Genomic DNA, 21,711 nt, shown 5'->3' with positions numbered 1-21,711 from the left:
AAGTATTGCTGTATGAAAGGAGACTGTTTCCCATAGTGGGATGTCACACTGATACATGAAAGTAGGAAATCCTGTAAGTTCCTATAAGGAAGTACTGTGGCCACATTTAGAAGTTTCCAAATGCTGTTTCTTACCACCACAACTGTCATTTCACATCTAACTGATATATTTCAACTTTGCAAACACTATTCTACTTAGTTTTCTTTCTCATTTACTATTCTAACTTTGTTTTTTTACTTCATTTCCTTCTATCACGTTACCTTTACTTTTGCTAAATTAGGCTCTTTGCTAATTTTAGGTTATTTGGGGTGGAGGTTGCATATTTATTTCTATTTTTCTGTAAAATGCTCAATATGCTTTTGGGTTCTGTAAAAAAAAAATGGTAATTTGTACATGTTAATAAAATCAACAACTTGGAAAAGAGAAATGATTTAGGAACTGTTGCTTCTCCTCAATAAAATAAAACTTCTTTCTTCCTCATAAAAATTAGTAACTGTGAACTTGCATATTATTCAAAGTAAATTCAAAAGCTTATAAAAAATTATTGTCATATGACAGCAACCCAGCCATGGATATACATAATACATTAATCCAGGGGTTGTCAACCAGGGGTACACATCACCCACCACCCTGTGCTGCAATCTTCCAGGAGCAGGGCAGTGCGGGGGCGTGGAGGCAAGCAGCTTCCCTTTGCAGGCTGCATAGGTCCTGCCTGGCTCTACCAGAAGTGTACCCAGAAGGGGTACACGCCTTAAAAAAGATTGAAAATGCCTGCATTAATCAATTAATCGAGTCTGCTGGAGCATGGTAATTATTGTGCGCCAGTAGGCTCCCTCATCTCGTGTCTCAGTTTCCCCACGGTTCAAAATGGCCATGGGGCACTTTATCTAAAGCTCATTGAACACTGATACACAAGATGCTGTGGTGCTTTAATAAGAGCAGCTCTTGGAGCTGCTCTAATTAAAGCGCAGTCCCCCATCCCCGGGGCACGTGCAAAACTGTCCGTAAATATTTTGTGAACTTAAAGTTCACAAGAAGTACAACAACAGAACACTTCTGCCTATTCATTTGTAATTGAGGCTAAGGTAACAAGCCCTAAACCCCCTCCCCACCCCCAAACACAAATCTTGAAATAGATTACCGTAGACAACATGCATATCAGCCTCAATGAGAAAATGCTGAGGTTCCACAAGGAACTGAACTCTTTGCCTTGAACTCACTCACTCGGGCTGAAGACCATGTGACTAATGGTAGATTCAAAGGAAACAATTTCTCTACAGAGTTGCCTGCTCTGAAGTTTAAGACAATGATGCTTGATACTAAGACTTTCTTCACTCGCAACTGCTAAAACTCCAACACATCCAGTTTGTAGTTTGCAAATCAAGTCATCATTTATGAGCCTTTAACTTTTTAACTGTGGCTTTAATGTCAAGCCTCACCTTTTGAGGGTGCTGGGGAGGTACAATACCCAAGTGGGAAGCAATTATGTTTGAAAGAGGTACCACTACTTCCAGGACCCCAGGACACTAAAGGCAGAATCAGTAGCATAATTGAAAAGGGATGACCAGGGGAGCAACTCTGGGTGCTGCCCAGAGGAGAGGGTGGGGGTCCAAAAATACCTACTGCGGGCAGCACTGAAGCTGGCAGAATGGATGCTACACCACCCTTGAAGAAGTTAACTAATGCTCCACTCTGGCTGTTTCCTAAACTTACTGCATATGATACAAATGTTGAATAATAAGACGTCCTATTAAATTTGTGGAACACAATAAAGTAGGATTCCTTTTATCTGGACTGCTACTATCTAATCTTTCTGTATAACAAATCCTTGCAATGTCTTCTGCTCTACTGACTCCCTCTCCAATGACTTCTAATCACATGGTCCTTCAGAATATGGAGTCTAATCTTCCTCGGGACAAGAGAAAGGAGGGTATGCTGTTGCAGGTCAAAGGCAAGATAAGTAACTTTGTTAGCTTTCCTAATTCCTGAAGAATAAATATGCAAAAACAGAAGCAGCCAACCAGAAATACTTCAAATAAATCAAGAATTGAAAACGTGAGAATGTGTTCACTTGATTACCAGACAGTAAAAGTGTATAGGTAAGGAAAATACAAACATTGCTGACAAGGCAAGTAGATTTCTTTGAAAAAGTTTTCACTGCAGAGTATGTTGGGAGACACCTACTTTTTGTACGTAATAAAGATAAAAGAGAAAACTTACTGAAAACTCTACTCAATATATATCTGCATGCAAAATGTGAAACAATATTAGGCTATAGAAAGACTGGGATGGATAATTACTACTGAGGATTTTATGATGTTATGTACAATGGTGCATTCTCACCTATATAATAGTTCCATCCTAGTCAACCCATTTATTAATAAGGGTCAGGTACACAAATTACACATATTGCGCAGTAGGCACAAAGAAAGCCATAACTGAACAGACAGTCAGGACACACAGAATGCTGTAAAAATGGCTGGTCCCGCTCTTAGATAACCCTGTATGGATGTGGTATCAGTGTTGTAGGTCAGAGAACCATAAGTAACATCTATACTACACAGAGGTGTATTGATATTTTGGTTGCATATTGGATTGGCATCAATAAAAGGAAAATCAACATTACTAGCCATCAGCTTTTTTTGGCCAGTGTAGCCAATATTGTTCACCGATAAATACAATATGATGTTTGGCTGGGGCTCCAGACCCTGTGTGCACGTGCACAGCCCAGCCTGGCTGCACGCATGTGCATGACCAGGAATGCAGCTGGGCAGTGGGGAGAGCAGCACCCTGCAGGTAAGTCTGTGGAGCAGAACAGGAGTGCGGGAGACCAAGGACCCCACAGTGAGGGAGGGAGCGGAGCAGGGATGGGGCAGGGGACACTGCCCAGCCAGGGCAGTGAATGGGACCCAGGGCCAGGGCAGGAAGCAGGACAGAGCCATAGGAAGCTTGTCCAGGGGGCATGGGGAGGTTGGAAGGGTGGGGGGGGGGCAACTCCCCACCACTGTGAACACTTCCTGGGGAAGACATAGGGGGGCATGTGGCCCCCCCCCGATTTGGATGCAGGCTATTCACTGTGAGCTTGGGGCCCTCGTTGCCACTTCCAGCCCAACACCTGCCCCCGCAGCTGCCACTCCCCCTCCCTCACACCTGCCCCCACTGCCACTTCTACCCTGTGCCTGCCTCTCTCTACCTGCAGCTCTGGCGTGACATGGTTCCGGCTGCAGAGCTGGGACCACAGAACACAGGAGGAGCACTGTGCAGTTGCCAGCTAGGAACCGTGTGGTGCCAACTGGCTCTTGCTGTACCAGCGATCCTCTCCTCCCTCTGCCCATTCTTATCTGCATTTCCCTCTCTGGTGAAAGGAGGTGAGGAGCAGCCCCAGGTTCCCAGGCCAGAAGCTTCTGCTAAGGCAGGGGTTGGGGATGGGAGGGGCAGGGCAGCAGGCCTTGCTACTGCTGCAACTGGCTCCTGCCAGCAGCTTCCCCCTGCGTCCCACTGCCCTGGCTCCTGTCATCTTTGACAGCCAGCCAGGGTCAGATAAATATTAATTTAAATTTTTTTTTTAGCAGCCTCCCATTTTGCCCACCCCTGAATTAGGGTCTGTCTTTTTATGACACTTGGTCTAATGTCCACAGCTTCCAGAATGCAGGGAATACTACTGTGTGTATGCAAGCTGTGTAGCCTCTTATGTGCCTCTGTGCACTAAGTGAATGGGGACAGTGCCTGGCCAGCCTGAGTTGTGGGCAGTGGTGGCTGTGATGCAGGGCCAGCGGGGCCTGGAGCTGGAGATCCATGGCCCATGGCTTTAGGGATCTGGACAGCTTGCTGTTGTGCGGAGCTGGGGCCACCAACATTGGTGGAGGAAATACAGGCATCCAGGACATGCACACGTACTTGGTAGGCACAGGCTCCACCGGGTGGCCATCTATGGGATGGCCAGCTGGTGGCTTGTGGCTATGAGGGCACATGCCATGACAAGCTGCTGCTGGATCAGGTCTAGGTGGGCAGCCAGATGTTCCCCACCACCCACACCCCAGTCAGGGTTGGCTCAGCTTTTCAGCTCTGCTCAGGAGTTTTTGGCAGCTCAGAAAGCTCATGAGGCATGCTGGGAGATGCCAAAGATGCTCCCCCCACCTGCTGGTGGGGGGGAAAAAGGGGAACAGAAGCTGGGTGGAGGGGCAGGACAGGTGGGCAAAGGTAGCAGGGACAGGCACAAGCTGCTCCATTTTCACACAACATCTGTCCCCCCTACATCTGTGGAGGGGATGAATTTAAGATGTCCCTCCAATAATTAGATTCTATAAATGGAAAATTACAACAAATATATACATTTTTCATGTATATAATCTAATCATTGGGGGTGGGTCATCTTAAGTTTAGGGTCATCTTAAATCAGATTTTAAATTGCTCATTTTTAGCTCAGTATTTTATGTGAATTTTAGACTCTACTGTCCTTTTAATTCTCCAACAGAGTAGAAGTCCAGTTATTTTATTTATATGTTGCACTGATTGTAATTGCTGAAACTAATTCATATATTTACTGTCAACATCAGTGTTGATATTAGTATAAAAATAATGTTAATTATTGGGATGATTCATCAACACGTTTTGCAAAAAATAAGCTAAGCATAAAGATAATTTTGCATTGCTTTATAATTAAAGATTGGTATATGATGTTATACAATAATATGAAAGTCATTTCGAACAAGATTTCTCCGAAGTGTGAAGTATTTAATATCATGTTATATACAACATTATTCCACATTTTTTAACTAAGAAAGCTTAGCCTGCTCTTATTGGAAATTAAAGTTTCAATGAGGTCACGCTTTGAAAAACCTAGACTGCTTGCAGATGTAAACTCTCCCCCCGCAAAATGGCGCTTCATATTAAACTCGGTGCATTCCTGCGCCAAGCCCTGCACATGCCCACAACAGACAGTGTGCTACACCCAGCTTGCCCAATGTCTATAAAGACTGGGTGCTTAGTAAGGCTTTTTGGCATTCTAACAGCCAACTGAATCAGCTTTAGCTGAAAGCACCCAATCTTTATAGATGCTGAAGAGCTGGGCTGAAGTAATGTACTGCTTCTTCAGGTAAAGCGTGTTTTTTGTTTGTTTGGGTTTTTTACTTCTGCAAGCAGCCCTAGATGTATTCAGCAAAAATCACACCAAACAATTAGTTCAACATTTAAATTTCTTTCAGGCAGAAACATGTTTCATGTCCTGAAATGTCTAGACGGTTATCAGGTGGTTTAGCTGTCAGGTGATCTTATATGTTAATTCTCGATGGAACAAGAATTGGTTCATGCTACACTGTGGTCTGCCTGATCTCATCCATATTATTCATCATGCTGACACTTTTCAGAAAAGGCTGCCATTATATACGAAACATCCTTGTGTGCATTAAAGTACAGTCAATATCGTTTTCCTGCAAAAATTTTAAATATTCAATTTACAGCATGTAATTATAGCATGTAATATTTTATTCGTATGGAGTACTTCTGAAACACTGTTATTTTAACACAAACTGCATAAAAATAAATCAGACCAAACAAACTATTCTGATAGTGATTAAAACCCTTACGTTTAAACTAAAATCTTCATATAGCCACAGCATTAGACCACTTGAATTAGCTTGAATACTTCAGATCAAGAGAAATACTGACTGAATTACCTTAAAGATAAATGTCCTATGAGAGAATCAGATATATATTTTTATTTCCAGCTGATGGGGACCATTATAAGTTGGATTTTTATATCCCGGAGGAAACTGACCTGTGGCAGAAATTGTTTGTGATCAGAATGACAATGAGAAGTAATTAAAAATGGCTGCTTGAAGAGTTGTGCTTCAGTGAACTGCTCCAAATAAAACTGCACTTTTAGAGGTTTGCACCTCAACCATTCACTGCTTGAAGAGTTGTTTTGTTGACTATTTACTGTATTGTCAACAGGACATTTTAAAAATAGGATAAAAATGTACTATGCAGCAAAAGTAGGGCTGTTTTGTAATGCTGCAAGAGCACAAGACACTTTACGTTGTCATTGGTAACAATTATGTATTCAGGTCTTTATGATACAAAAAGATTAAACTGGTGCCAATAAGTGTGAGTTTTTTCTCAATGGTATTCAATTTTCTTCAGTTACATAGCAATTGTACCTGCTGACAGGAGGGAGAAGTGTTTACCAAATGGGAGTTTAGTATAACCAGCCTTTCACCTGGTTTACTTATCTTTCTTCTTTACATGTAGACTTCTGTCTACATCACAGAATTTACACACAATCTGATATCACTGACAGCCTCTGGTTCAGAATCACAGGGCTGAATTCACAATAATAGGTTAGAAGTAATGTGTGGTAATGGACATACAATAAAGCAATCAATGTCTTTTTTTGGGTTAAAGGAATGTTAATGCAAAAGTGGCAGCTCTACCTCTGGCCCAGGGCACACGCAGTGGCAGCAGTGGCTCCAGCTCTTGCTCAGGGCGTGTAGTGGCAGTGGCTTTAGAAAGGACAGTGCTGGGACCGGCGACAAAGGAGATAGGGCAAGTGCACAGTGGTGGTTGCAATGAGCCAAGTGGCTGCCTTGTATGCACGGCTGTATCAGCTGTTGCTCACTATCACTACGTCCACCAGGGCCCAAGGGCCCCAGGTTCTACAGTAGGCCACTCCTCCAGTCACACCGCCAAACTTCCTATTGCTCATCAGTAGCTTGGCAGGCTGAACAGAGTGACTCCACAGCCAGAGCCAGCCCATAGGCCCTATGTTCGACACCCCTGCCATGCAGGAACATGAAGGCATAAGTAAAATATGATAGCTGACATGTGCTCCTAAGCAACAGCTTCACCACCCACTTTGTAAAACAGCTTAGTATGTTTGTCCATTCTCTCAGATTGAATCTCTGGGCTATGAACCTCTTCTTCCTTTCATTTCTGAATTATGTTAAAGTGCCAGCCCCAGCTGTCTTGGGCATCCCTTTCACGCTAGGGACCTGCGACCAGTAAAGTAGATTAAAGTGATCCAAAAACAGCATCTTTAAAATAAAGCGTTATATCTTAATTTCCTCAACGACAGAACATATGTATAGCAAAGTACAAAAAATAAAACAGTACCACTCTCCCATATAACTCGGTCTTATTCGCATCCCAGTCTTAACTTGCCAGTTTTTGGGGGTTTATTTAAGTTCCCCTCAACCCAGTTAACCTCCATTTCTGGCTGGAAGAAACAGACTATCCTGGTTGCAACCTGAGTGCTGGCTGTGTATTTCCCGACCAGCTCATCAATATTCATAGATCACAGACATTCCTTGGGTAACAGCTCACCAGTCAACATGCAGCAAAAGCTGTGTTAACCAGCATTTTATTAGCCAAAAAGCTCTACTAACTGATATCCAAGGGCCGCGGCAAAACTGAAACCGGAAGTCCCATTTCCGGTGACTTCCAGTTTTGCAACCATGAGCCGAGTTCTTCTTTGGCCTATGGCCTGGGGCAAAGCAGCCTGTGCAGGACCCCTCTCCCTGTCCCCCGGCACACTGGTGCCAGGGAGTGCACCAGACAGTGCACATTTGATTAACTGGCATATTTGATTAACTGGCATCCCCCATTCCCAGGGGATGCCAAATAACAGAGCTTTTACTGTACCACCTTTCCTGTGGCTCAGGATGCTCTTGTCTTAGTGTTACTGTAGCAGGGCACTAAGGTGCCTGCTACTTGGAAAGCTGGAGTAGTGGCTCAGGTGCTGGTTGCCAGGGGCAACCAGGATGAGCTGAGGGCTCACACCTGAAGAGTCAGCTGACCGGAAGGGGAGGGCTGACTACTATAAGACAGACTGGAGGCTGTGAGCTCTTTCGCTCTCCCTCTCAACTGGCAGCCAGAAAAGAGGAGTACTGCTTGAGTGAGGAAAGAGCTCGGCCCTGAATGTAGGAAAGAGAAAAAGACCTGGATGTATAAGCCTCTGAGAGATGTGGTGCGGTTTGGAGAATGCTTAGCCAGGAGGTTTAACTTTGTATTATAGCCCAGGGGCTTGTGTTATTGTTTGTTGTTACACTGGAGGACCGGGTGAGGCTATTAGGGGTTGAAAGAGGCCTCATAGGGGCTCCATGGTAGCGTGGGGAACCTGGTGCCAGAGAGGGCACAGCATTCAGGGGTGCACTGACCCCAGCCCTGAGAAGGGGAGCAGAAGATTGGGAGGGGGGCCAGGTAAGGCTGAGGCCGCCTGAGCCCTAAGTGCCCAGAGCAGGCAGTTTGAGACAAGCCAGAGAGTGCCAGTGAGGGTGCAGAAAGGGAAATCAACCAGACAACTTCTGGTACATCTGCGAGGCTTGGGGCATGGTACAGGGGTGGTTGGAGCCACGCATAGCCCATAAGACTGTGGTGCACTGAGTCACCCAAAATAGAACTGAGACCGAGATACATCAGAGCACCGTGTCAGAGAGGACAAAAGGCAGCCTCCCTTATTCATTGTTAACACCAAAGACGTGGCGGGTGAGATGTGAGGGTGCTTTAGTACCACATTGGCACGGTAGGGGGCGCTAGGGGAGATCATGGCCATCCCTAGGACCCCACGCTGCTACAGTTACCTTTGATGTCTATTCTTAGCCTTAGCAAGACAGCTATGGGTGTGGACAGATTATGCAACAATGGAGCCAGTCCCAAATGTTGCTGATTGGGAACCCATTCACAACTGTTGTGGCTCAGATGCATTCAATGCCACAGCACAGTCACCTTTTAAGTATCAAAGTGCTGTGGCTTGAACATTAGGAGTAGGTGTGAGCACCCAGTCCAGTGTACTTGGGAGTGAAGGGAGAGTAGTACTTGAATCCACCTTTGGGGACGCCCCGGGGCTGGTGACCTGTAACTGGGGGATGTTTTCCCTCCTCTCCTAAACATGAGATCATGAAAGTTCAGCAGCCTGAACCTGAGTGAATTCAGCAGTGTGCTTACTTGATTTGGGGAGCTTGGGAAGAAGGGAGAGCTTGCACCCACAGTTTGGGGTTCCCACAGGCTGAGGGATAATAAGGGGCTGCAGTCAAGTACGAAATGAAGTCACAGCTAGCTGTCAGAAGAAAGCTTATACTGAACAAGCAATGTAAGGGAACTCACTGATAAGAGGTGCCAAGAAATGGGGGCAAAAAACAGTCAGTTGAGTAATGGCCATAAACCTGGTGGAGGGGGTAAGGTATGATGGAGTGCGTGATGCTGGAGAACCAATCAGACCTATGTCATGGAACACCTGGCGTCCATATGTAGCATTCCCAGTTCATAGAATCATAGAATCAATGAGTCGGAAGGGACCTAGACAGATCATCTAGTCAAACCCCCTGCCATGGGCAGGAAGGAGCACTGGGGGTGGGAGGGGTCATAAGACCCCAGCCAGATGCCTATCCAGTCTCCTCTTGAAGATCTTCAGGGAAGGTGAGAGCACCACCTCTCTGGGAAGCCTATTCCAGGTTCTGGCCACCCTTACCATGAAGTAGTTCTTCTTAATATCTAACCTAAACCTATCCTCCCTCAGCTTGTGGCCATTGTTCCTGGTGACTCCAAGGGGGGCCCTGGTGAACAGACTTTCCCCGACTCCCTGACGCTGGCCCCTGATAAAGTTGTAGGCAGCCACAAAATCTTCCCTCAGTCTCCTCTTGCAGAGACTGAAGAGATTCAGGTCCCTCAGCCTCTCCTCATAGGGCTGGCCACGGAGGCCCTCAACCATACGAGCGGCCCTCCTCTGGACCCTCTCCAGGTTCTCCACGCCCTTCTTGAAGTGCGGCACCCAGAACTGGACACAGTACTCCAGCTGTCACCTGACAGTGCCGCATAGAGGGGGAGCAAGACCTCTCTGGACCTGTTAGTGATGCCCCTGTTGATGCATGACAGGGTGCGGTTGGCTCTGCCTATTGCTTCGTCGCATTGGTGACTCATACTCATCCTGGAGTCAATCCTGACTCCAAGATCCCTCTCTGCCTGTGTGTTGCCGAGAGGATCAGCCCCTAACCTATAACCATAATGCTGGTTCCCTCTCCCCAGGTGCAGCACCCTGCACTTGTCCTTGTTGAACTGCATCCTGTTCAGATCCACCCACTTCTCTAACCTATCCAGGTCTGCCTGGATGCGGTCCCTGTCTGCTGGTGTTTTCACTTTACCCCACAGCTTGGTGTCATCAGTGAACTTGAACAGGGTGCTCTCCACACCCTATTCATGTACTCTTGACCCAGTACACTGCGATTTTCCAGGTTCATTTTTTAACCATTTCAAGTCACTTTAAACCAGTTTAAAGGGCTTGGTACATAGGTTCATTTCAGGTTTAGACTGCATTTAAACTGGTCTAAGTGTTCTGTGTGTCCATACTAGGCGTACACCAATAAAATTTTTTTTGACCAATACCAATGGCTGATTATTGACCAGCCACATCGGCTGATGCCAATCCAATTGCTGATATGCAGCCTGGAAACTTGGAGACCAATGTCTAGCTGGTAAGTCTGTTGAGGGGAAGGGATGTGTGTATGTGTGGACACACACACACACAGATTTAGGCCCCCTGTGGTGAGGGAGGGAGGGGGGCAGGGGGAACTGCTGTCCATCTGGGGTGTGGCAGTGTGCAGGATGCTGGCAGCTCATCCGGAGGACAGGGAGGGGGAGCAGCTCCTGCCACTGCACACACCCCTGGGCGAGGCATGCAGGGGGCACTTACCCCCCAGATATGTGCATGGGGTGAGGGCTGGCTGCCTGCTGTGCACTTGGGACTGGGGCTGCTCCAGACAGCCCCTGGATGAGTCACTGGCTCCATCCTGTGCCCTCCTCCATCCTGGCTGGGCTGCCCCAGCCCTTCCCTCACTGTGTGGGCCTCAATCTGCACCCCCATGTCCCTTCTCTCCCCCACATCCTCTCTCCCCAACAGACTTACCAGCCAGACACTGCTCTCCAAGCCACCGAGCTGCACTCCTGGCCCAATGCGTGCTGCGGCTGCATGCACACATACAGCATTTATTGGCGACATTATCAGCCACATCAGCCAAAAAAAGCCGGTCGCTGATAGTGTCAATTTTCCTTTCATGAGTGCCAATACAATATAGACTGATGTATCAGTGCACCTCTAGTCCATACCCTATGTCGTCAGAATTAGAAGTTGTTCTATTTGTTGGGAAACTTCTGTTTCTTGGGATACTCCTTAATTAGGCCATTGTTTTAACTGTCCTGCTTGGTTCTTCTAACAACTCCATTTATATAGTTTTGTGCAGCAAGTAATGGATTATTATTACACACACAGAGGCACATGCAATATTAATAAAAAGTAATACAGATTATCCAAGTTCAAATGTATCCTAGAGGAAAAAAGCTTTGGACCTCATCAGAAGCTGGCATGCAGACAATGAATCAAGAAGGTGGTTCTCTCATAGCAGCCCCCAGCAAGGCATTTTACTTTCTGGATGGCACACAACTACTTTCTCAGCTAGGTACAGTATAATCATAAAAAAGGAGGAAGGCAGGGTTTCATGTAAAAATAAAAACCAACACTAACGTTCAGAGGCTTAGTATCTGCAAGTTGTTATGAAAGCTCCTGGGTAGATTACCTTTGGGCAGATGATTTTTCACGAATACAGCTCAATATCAAGTAATAATATGAAGAATTTTGGATTACTGTTCAATTAAGGTGTTATTTATAAAACTACCAGTAAGATGTACTTCAAGTCAGACTTTATAACACTTAAAAAGTATGCACAGTACTTTTATTATTAGCTATGAAAAATATAGCACAGATACTGGCTGATAATGTATGTGCCTGGAGATTTTTACTAGATTCATAATTTACATGTACTAAAATACACGACAAACTGCCTTAATTTGAGTGCTAATGGACATTTAGAGAAAAACACATTAACTTAATTATGTAAATGGTCATTTGTTAAACCACAACAGAAACAATTGCAAGAGAAATGAGACTACATTTACAGCCATTACAGAATACAAGTTCCCACCTTGTATATGGGGATATAAAGCTCTTGGGAATGTATTACCTCTCTATGGGAATATATTACCCCTATATTACCTTTATGGTAATATATTTCCTTTTTATTACAGCAATAACAGCGATACTATATCATTTCAACAACTGGAGACATCTTGATTATTTAGAGTATAATAAAGATGTGCAGAGATGTAGCTAGGCATATTGGTGCTGAAGGCATGTGGGGGGGAGGGAGAGGGGGTGCTGAGCAGGGAAGGGCTGTGTGATTACCCCTTCATGTAGGGGTTGCTGCAGCTGTGGGAGCACTGCAAGCTGCAAAACATGGGCCACTGTTGTGGTAGTAGTAGGTGCAGGTTCTCTGGGGGCTGCCTCTCTAAATCAGCACCTGAGGCTGGTGCTTGCCCAACCCTGTTTACATAACTGAGGATATTGACTTAGTAAAATGATAAAGTTTGGGGACCATCTATCCAAGGCAGAATGTTTTTTGTTGTGTCTGGTAAAATGAACTGGAGTACTGAAGGTTTAAACAGAAGATACCTGGAGGCAAGACATAACTATGGCTTTGGAACGCCCTACCAAGAAGCATCCAATACAAACCTCCTTTTTTGGCCTTCACATACCTTTGGATACAAGTACAACACAAAGAATGGTGTGGGGAATATTGTATTTCCACTTGTCAGGTATTTCACAGTACATATAAATATTTTACAAGCAGAAACATGTTATGTGGTAACAATACTATCATATGACCACTGAGGTAAAGTATTTTAAAGTATGAAATTGAAGATTACAGGAAGTGAACTTCATTAGTTGGCCATGCTTTGGGAGATTTGTTTTCGGACCCAATATGAAGAGGATATCTATAGAGTTAAATACTCTAGCTCCAAAAAAGGATGTCCCTTCAATCAAAACAAAAGTTACTTTTGAAAGAATACAGAAACCAGTGGTATTTAAAACACAAGAAACTGCATGTATGAAGGAGCTGCTCTTTTAATGAATGTTAAAGAGGTCTGCTGGAAGTTGAAGCCTAGGTAGTTATTTTATGATAGTTCATGTAAAAAAGCTTTAAGAACGAGAATCTTCACTTTCAAAGGTTATTATAAAAATCACACAAATGTGGGGCTGAAGAGGCTCTCAGGAGATCAAGTCTAACGACATGCACAGGGCAGGGTAGCCAAAAGTCTGCCTAACCTGCGTTTATAAACTTCAAAGGAGAGGATTCCACTACCATTCCAGGTAATCTGTCCCAGAATTTAACTGCTCTCATAGTTAAAAGATTCTTCTTAATAGTCTACTTAAATATCCCTTGTTGCAATTTAAGCTCATTATGCATGTCTTACCTTCTGTGGACACAAAAAAGAGTTGATAGCCATCCTCTTTATAACAACTGTTTTTCGGGGGTCCCCCCCTCCCATTTGAGACTTATCAAATCCCTCACCCCATCAATATTTTCTTTTCTAGATAAAATGATCCCAGGACTTCTAACTTTCCCTAGTGTGCTGTGCCTATTAAAGATCTACATATTTCTTGTTGCTCTCTTTTGGACTTGTTCCAATCTGCTACCAATCACTTAATCTGCTTGAGGATTTTAATAATCTAAACACATTTGGCATATGAAAGCTTTCTAATTATGAAAAAATATACTGTAATTACTACACACCTACAACATACAGTATGTAATACTACATTTTAAAATGGACATATTGTGTCAAATATATAGCATTATATTATACCATTTTAAATATACTCAAAAGTATGCATAAAGAAACCAAGAACAAAATTTTAAAAGACTGATAAAACTAGATGACTTATTAAATACATACGGTAGCATGCAACTTTGTTACAAATAAATTTAAATATAAACATGAATTCTGGTTGGACATTTCCTGGGAAGTATTTGGAAACACAAGTATAACATTCACATCCTTGTATTATACCACTAATGATTAGAATCACCGAGTTACTGCAAATAAATAAATTAGTAAAATTGCTTTCACTAAATATGGGTAAGCCAAGTCCATAACAATTACTATGATAAATTCTTCTTCTACTCTGTTTTGATTTAGGACAATCCGGGAATAATTAAAACTTTACAAGCACTGCAGTAAAAGATAGGAAACAAGAGGCCTTTATAGTTTCAACTGTAGTGAATCAGCATTTTTGAATGCTAAGTAACTGTAAACTGATCAGCAACCTTACAAATAATTACACGTAGCACCCAAAACGACGAGGGGATGCAAAAATAAAGACATCAAGGCCTGTACCTTGTGCTGGCAATGCTCGGTGATTCTGCTCCAAGTCTACATCTTTCTAGTTGACTAGCAACAATTTGCCTCTCCACCTCCAGTTCTCTGGTGAGTCTTTGAAACTGCAGCTCCTGTAATTTCAAAACAAAAATAAGGCATTCTGGGTGTTATAAGTTAGATGAGATCCTATTAATCCAAGGTATCAGAGTTAAAAAAAATGAGTGTAGATCAATAATGAAACAGTAATAATGCATTATGATTTTCCCTTGTAACAACTCTTCAATAGCTAAAATAGTCTATTGGAATAATACAGTATACATTTTATAGCTCTTTAAACCAAAGGTAGCATAAACATAATTTCCCACCCTCCCCCATTAAAAAAGGGAAAAAGGAAAAGAATAAAATGCTCAGCTATCTGTGGCATAAATAGGAGACATTTATTATCTGTTGCTATATGATCTATGATTTCAGTTATTCCAGTATCTTCCTCTGCTGCTGCACTTTGACACATTGATTGAAACTTGAAAACATACTTAACTATGTCTGCAACTGTTGAGAATACTGCAGCTTGTCATTCTTAGCTACAAAACTTTAAGCCCTCAGCTGCAGTACATGGTGATTTTACATTAAAAAATTTAAACACAATTGCAGTTTGAAAGTTGACAGAAATGTTGCATAGACATTCCTCCACTTTTGAGAGCTGTAAAAAAAAATTCTCATTCCAGTACTTGTTATGTTTTCTCAGTTACACTTGCACCATCCCTCTCCGACAGCCTCAGATGCAGTCATGTAAAACAATGGTAAGCAGAGGTTGCTTATTGTTTCTAAAATCTTGAGATTTCACAGAGAAATGATACTCTGCTCTGTGGTAGATCACTGAGGGAAATCAAATCATATTACAAGAGGAGAGATTTTACTTTTACATAGATAGCTTTCATAAATGATCAAACAGGTGACATTAGAACATCAGTATTATTTTAAATGCATATGGTTCAACTTCTATATGCATTTTACATTCTGCAAGTGAAATGAAATGGGTTTTTTAAATATTAATAAATGTTCATTAATACATATTAATACATGTGACCTGATGAAGAATGACTTGCATTCTAAAGGTTTAGAATTTTAAATCACAACCATTCAGTTGGTTCAATAAAAGATATCATCCCAAAAAAATCTTGCTGCTTGCAATAAATGTTTAAGCATCAGAATCCTAAACAGAATAGATATTTTTAAAAGGGTAACGTAACAACTTTTGCCATGCAAGTGGGTTTGACACAGCCATGTTCTGTAGGAGTTTCAGACTGTGCTGCTGGAACTCCATTTTCTCTTGTCCAGTTCACGGTCAGCTCTTTTAACAATAGGGACATATTAACGCTTAATTCTCTAAGTAAAAGCTAGTTGGGTAAACTGAGGCCATATTCTCAGCCTGCGTCCAAAATGTGCCAATAGCTGCCTTGCAACAGAGGTTCGGCAAGCTGGTCAATAGACTGCATATTTTTTGACTGGTCAAAGATTATAGCAATTTTATGGGGAATTAATATATTTTTGCAGTTCTCTGGATTGAAATATGATTTTTTTTTTCCAAAAATTCTTAATGGAAAATTTGTGCTTCTTCTGTGCATGATTTGATCATATTAGCAATTTTCTGACTGATATTTGACTGGTTGACAACTTTATTTGACCAGTCAAATACCAAACCCTAATTATAACAATGTGAATACACAGTTAACAGAGAAATATTCCATTAAAACCCTTACTCCATCACAATGACATGGGAAACTAGGCATTGAAGTCTACAGAACTTTCACTGGGATCCTCAAAGCCAATCAGAACAACTCTGGTATTTTTGGTAGTGGCAGCTTTGATACCAACAAACTCCCTACTAACCCTGGAGCAGGCAGAGCCAGGTTTGGAATATGCCATGACAATAGATATTAGACATTATAATCAGATGAATAATCTGGTAAATATCCAAGTAACACATTAAGAATGAGTAGCCAGCAGGACATCATCCAGGTTCTGTCTCATTGGCTCAGGCAGTAAGGAAGATAGCAGACACTTCAGATTCCTCATACAGGAGACTATATACACCCAGCTGTACACTACTGCTTGGAAAAGATTCCAAATGCATGGGCATGAAGCACATGCACATCCACAATGGGATCCAAATTAGACACATGCTTAAAATATATCTTTTGATTGGCCTCTGGATATTCCTATTTGTGAGTTTAACAAAGAGTACAACTGTAGAGCTCTGGTTGAATAAGGGCTATAAAACAACCAAAACAAAAGTTCAGTGCTGGTTGAAAGTGAGAATATTATTAGAAAAGACTGCAGTGTTACTCTGCTGAAAGTTTTTTGGAAATGCAATATATTTTTTGAACATATATTGAATGTAGGTAACATTTAAAAACCTTTTGAAAAAGAATGATGGAATCCAAGAGATGTTATCTGCAGACTCGTTGAATATATTATGACATCTTTAAGTGAGTAAATAACTGGAAAGTCTTAATAATGGTCTAAAAGCAAGTTGAAGAAAGATAAACCATCACCTGCCCTGATGGAAACGGTAATAAGTGGAGGCTGGAAATAGAGATGATGAAAGTTATGTGCAAATTATATAACAGGGAGCCAAGCTGAACCTGAACTTTTTAGATATCCCAAGGGATGGGAGGGGGAGAGTTTCCCCAATCCCAGTGTTGGTGCCTCAGGACTTCTAAAAGCCATGCGTGCAGCTGGAGTCATAGGTCAACAATCAGCTGCATAGATAGCCCAGGGTTTCGAACCCACTCTAACAGTTAGCTGATTTTCCTACCTGGTCTAGACAGTCCTGGGTGTGTTTGAGACCCAGGGCTGTGGGGACCAGATCTTGAACTGGACCCAGAACTAACAGCTAGGTCTGACAATCAGCTGACCTGGCCTGGACATCCCTGAGTCTTGAATGCTGCTGGGAGTATTGTGGCTGGGGCTGACAATCAGCTGATTTTAAGAGCCAGCCCCAACAGTCCAGGAACCTTCAAGGATCTGAGCACAGCCCTAGTTTTGGGACAAAGCTGCCCTCTGCCCAATCTTCAGGACTGAGTTGGGGGCAGCTCAACAGTTGTACAATTGGAATCAGAGGGATTTTATGCCCTGCCCCAAATGTTGTTCCCCCTGTGGCAAAAAAATTCCTCCAATCCTAATTGCATTTTAATGTTTTTCAGGGGCCAGACTTTTTTCCAAAAGAGAATTACAAGTCTTTTAGTCTACAGACCTTTTGCAGAAGGCATTGACAGCACCATAAATTTTGGCTCACAACATCTCTTCAATTTTTTTTGTTAGGAAATGATGACAAGAGAAGCACTTAAATGGAGATAGGTTGGCAGATGGCTGTACTTTGCTGCAGAACAATACAGAATTTTGTTGGGATACATTTTGCCTATTTGTTATCCATAGATCTTTACATGTATTCTATTAGTAACTATTAGTAGTCTATTAGAATCCAAATTTATTTTTTTATTATTTTTTTAAAAAGCACACAGGTCTTGTATTTTGGTAGGAAAGATTTCCAAGCACAGCCATTAAGGAAAAAATAGTCATCAAAATAACATTCACTGTTTTGTTTTGCTTTTCCCCCCCATAAAGTTGTAAGTGGAACTTGTACCCAACTGGCAGAGGGTGGGGAAGTGGGGGAGGGGGCAGCCAGTAGGCAATTATTAATGACAGAAACAAATGAGCTGACTTTCAAAGATACTGAAATCCACAGTGTGGGCACAGTTGCTGCCAGCACAGAGCTAATGCCAGAGCTGTGCAGCCCAGCACAGCTGTTTGTTCTCTGCCTGCTGCTTGCTGCAGCTGCCCAGAGCCCGGGCTGGCTACAAACAGCTGCACCGGGCTCATCACCTCTGTCCCAGGAGCGGGGGAGAGACAGGGCTGCACTGTCTCAGGCCCCTCCCCCCCACCCGCTCTGAGGCGTGCCTGCACACACTAGTGTGGAGCTGATGCTGGAGCCGCCCAGAGCCCGGCACACCTATTGGGAGCCTCTCGGCTGCAGCTGGCGCTGGCTCTGGGCAGCTGCTGCCAGCCAGGATCCTGGGCTGCTCCCAGTAGGCAGCTGGGATGCTTCACGCCCTGCTGGGAGCAGCCTGGGCTCCGTCGCTGGCAACAGCTGCCTGGAGCTGGGGGCTGGCTGCAGCATGTCAAGCAAAATGGCCTTGCATGCCACGCTCGGCATGTGTGCCAGGGGTTGCCGACCCCAGACTTACAGACTCACTATTCATAATGCTTTAATCCCTAAGTGCAATAAGCACCCATTCTAGACCTTCACATCAGTATTTGCATAGCCAAAACATTCACACACAACTGAATCTCCTGGCAAAATCTGAGCCTGAGTTTCATGCTATGTTATTCATATACTGACTGATTTTTCCCCTGCAGGAGTTATGGAAAATGCTGCTAGACATCATCTGTTTACAGTATGCAACTGAAGCTGTTGACCTTGAAAATTCATAGGCTAAGGAGCATACTTAACAAATGAGTAGCCAGGGAAGGATTCTCCAAATCACCAAATTAACTAAACTTTCCATGACAGGGCTAATATGTAAGTGTACAAACACACAGTCCCTACTCACAATATTAATAAAAAAAACCCTCTTTACTTGTACCTATTATGAAAATATTTTCTTGAAGTTCTACAGGTATCTGAACCAGGCCTAGTGCAGTCCTGAGGCTGGGACCAACAATCTGCACTGGGTTATGTTGGGCTGTGGGCACCCAGCTTTCAACTTGCAAGATTATGATGCTGGGCACCCCCTGCACTGGCAAGTAGTAATGGTGCAATTTGGATCTGATCCCAAAAATCTCTTGTCCCATCATTTTTGGCATGACAGGAAGCGTGATTATTGGGATTGCACTATTAAATCAATAGCCCAAGGCACTGTAAATTCATGCCCTAGCAACCTAGATTACTTTACAGTGATTTCATATTGAAACTCAATGCATTAGCAGGCTTTTCTGTATCTACAGATCAAATCTCTACTGCTTCTTAATGAAAAAAAAAAAAATCCCATAATGCACAGCATTCTTAATTTTACAACATAAATTTTTGGTAATATAAAATGCATGCCAAAAATGACTTTATATTATTTGAAAGTAGAATAAAAATTAAGAATACCAAGCAGTAATATGTTCTACAGAATGAAAACAAAAATAATTATTCAGAAATTATACTGTATTTGTATAATTGCTAGTTTCAAGGAGAAAGTTGCCAATTTTCCCCCCAAAATCAAACAGCACTAGTTGATTCCAGACATGGGAAGATAAAAATTGTAATTTAAAAACACTTAAAAAATGAATGCATTTTAACCATGAGCTTTAATTAAATTAAAATTATAAAAATTAAAAGGCAGAATAATGGTTATTATTATTTGATATTACATAGGCAAAGAAAGAGTTATCATTAGTAAATAAAACAGGGCACTGCTAAACTCTTGCACTGCCAGATATACTTCATAAGTTTAAAAAAAGTATTTTCATTTAACATAGTGAGATCAACTGAATTTTTTTTAATTACAGAATTTACCTAGCAAATCTGAAACTTTTCCATGTTTATAATGGGAAATAATTTTTATTTCTGTAGTACAGTCAATAGAAAGGAAGATCCTTTTGAAGGCAACAACAGCTTCATTCACTGGACAAAGACACAGAAGACGATTGGGAAGATTGTTTTTAAATATAAATTTATCTTGTCAAAATTGTTTATCAAAAGTTGGAAACATTCATCACTGAACTTTTCCTCTAAACTTTCCTTGCTACTGATTCCAATCTCAAATCTGGAATATTTTCTTAAAATAAAAAATTGAATAATTGTAAAGCCATAATTCACAAGATGCTATTGTTACTTTGAGAATAATAGTGCACTACGTTTAAGAAATTAACTTTATTCTTGGTATAAGCCAGGGGTAGACAGCTGCTGGCATGGGTGCCAGAGCACGGCATGTGAGCCTTGGGGCAGACCATGGGGAAGGGGATGGGGCTGTGCTGCCACAAGAAAGATCAGGCACCTCACAGCTCCCCTGCTGTCTGTCCTGGCACACCAACATCTTACAAGCTGAGGTTGGGTATTGGCACTTTGCCCAAAAACATTGCTAACTCCTGGTATAAGCATTGATACAGAGATCCTGGTCTCACCTCCATAACTAACTCTTTTATTCTATCATATTATGTAAAGCACTGTGGCTATAAAAGAAAACTGGCTTATAACTTGGACAGTTGTATGCTGAAGCTCTTAAAGGATCAAGTACATAAAAGTAAGGCTATGTTAAGACATTCAGAAAGGTTAGGGGGAAGTTAGATCATGTGAAAAATGGCCACCCAATCTAACTTAGTTCACCTATGTGTTGACCTTCTATTTGAATCCCTAGTTAAGTCAATCTAAGTACAACCTGTACAGAAGTTCCAGGAAGGTTCCAAAGCCAACAGCCCCCCCATCCTGCCCTATCCCCCTTATCTACCCACCTCTTACTTCAATCAGGTTCCCAGGATGAGTGAACACTAGTAAAATCAGCCATAGGCACAGTTTTTGCAGGATATGGGGCAGTTCAGTGGGATTGGGGGCAGCCTGGGGAAGGGGGGGAATGGGTAGATTTGGCAGAAACAGAGAACCTCTCCAATCCTGCCAATCCCCTCAATCCTCCCAAACCCTGCCAGGGCCCCATTAGCCCTGTTTCCCCCAAGTCCCTCTGCTAGCCTCTTCCGCCTCCTTTGATATGCCTTAGATCAGATGGCCATTTTTAACCCGATATAACGCACCCCTAACCTCCCTGAATATTTGTATGTACCTAAGTGAAGAAGCACTTAATTAGTTGATCTTTTAAGACAGAAAGTGGTCCTTGGGCCAGATGAGTACTGTAAGGTTGGTCTGCAGGTGAACTGGAGTAAGGGTCCAGGCTGACACAAGGGTCCAGTCCCACATTCTGGATTGAGACTTGGCTCCACTCCTGGCGCCACAAGCCGCATGCTGGGTCAAGCCCAGTGGCACATTGCACTCATGGCCCTGCCCCACATGCATGGCCATGTTATCTGGCTCACAGGGCTTGGAAATTTGGCAACGGGGGAAATGGTGGCAGGGCTACTTCCTACTGCCAAATTTCTGGACCCATGGAGAGTACCATATGCCAAATGCATGGCTCTGTCAGCTGGATTTGACCCGCAGACCAGTTTGAGCACTGTTTTTAACACATTTTTTTTTCTCCAAAGCTTTCAACTTCCTTAAAGAGAAGAGGGAGAGGAAAACACTGCATTTTCAGCTGAAACATATCTGATCATTGAGTTATCAGCTGGAAGTCTAAACAGGCCTTCAGACTCTGACCTATATCCAAAAGGCAACATATTACCCTCAAAATGGAAGCAACTGCCATGGCTATTCTTTTCAGGTATTTCCTAAAATCAACATTATCTCATGCACCATTCCTGTAGAGAAAGCAAGCAACTAAATCAATTCATCAAACCAGAATAGTATACTATACA

General features: G+C 42.8%; 1 protein-coding gene and 1 long non-coding RNA gene across 7 annotated transcripts in view; one reads left to right on the top strand and one right to left on the bottom strand.

The window, feature by feature from the left end:
* PKP4 (plakophilin 4) overlaps nt 1–21,711 on the bottom strand; it is a 173,386-nt gene that overhangs the window by 122,931 nt on the left and 28,744 nt on the right. For all 6 annotated transcript variants that reach the window (XM_019553923.1, XM_019553924.1, XM_019553925.1 and 3 more), the window contains one exon: nt 14,221–14,333. In XM_019553923.1, the coding sequence (XP_019409468.1) occupies nt 14,221–14,333 (113 nt within the window). The remainder of the gene's footprint in view (nt 1–14,220; nt 14,334–21,711) is intronic.
* On the top strand, nt 1,887–20,628 carry LOC109322758. The gene is made up of 3 exons (XR_002104478.1): nt 1,887–1,898; nt 12,849–12,851; nt 20,521–20,628. It is a non-coding gene; the product is annotated as an uncharacterized LOC109322758 (long non-coding RNA).

This window comes from Crocodylus porosus, unplaced genomic scaffold, assembly GCF_001723895.1.
Source record: "Crocodylus porosus isolate Cpor-Errol unplaced genomic scaffold, CroPor_comp1, whole genome shotgun sequence".
Lineage (NCBI taxonomy): Eukaryota > Metazoa > Chordata > Crocodylia > Crocodylidae > Crocodylus > Crocodylus porosus.
Note: the sequence above shows the minus strand (reverse complement) of the source record. Positions and strands in the feature narration are given on the sequence as shown.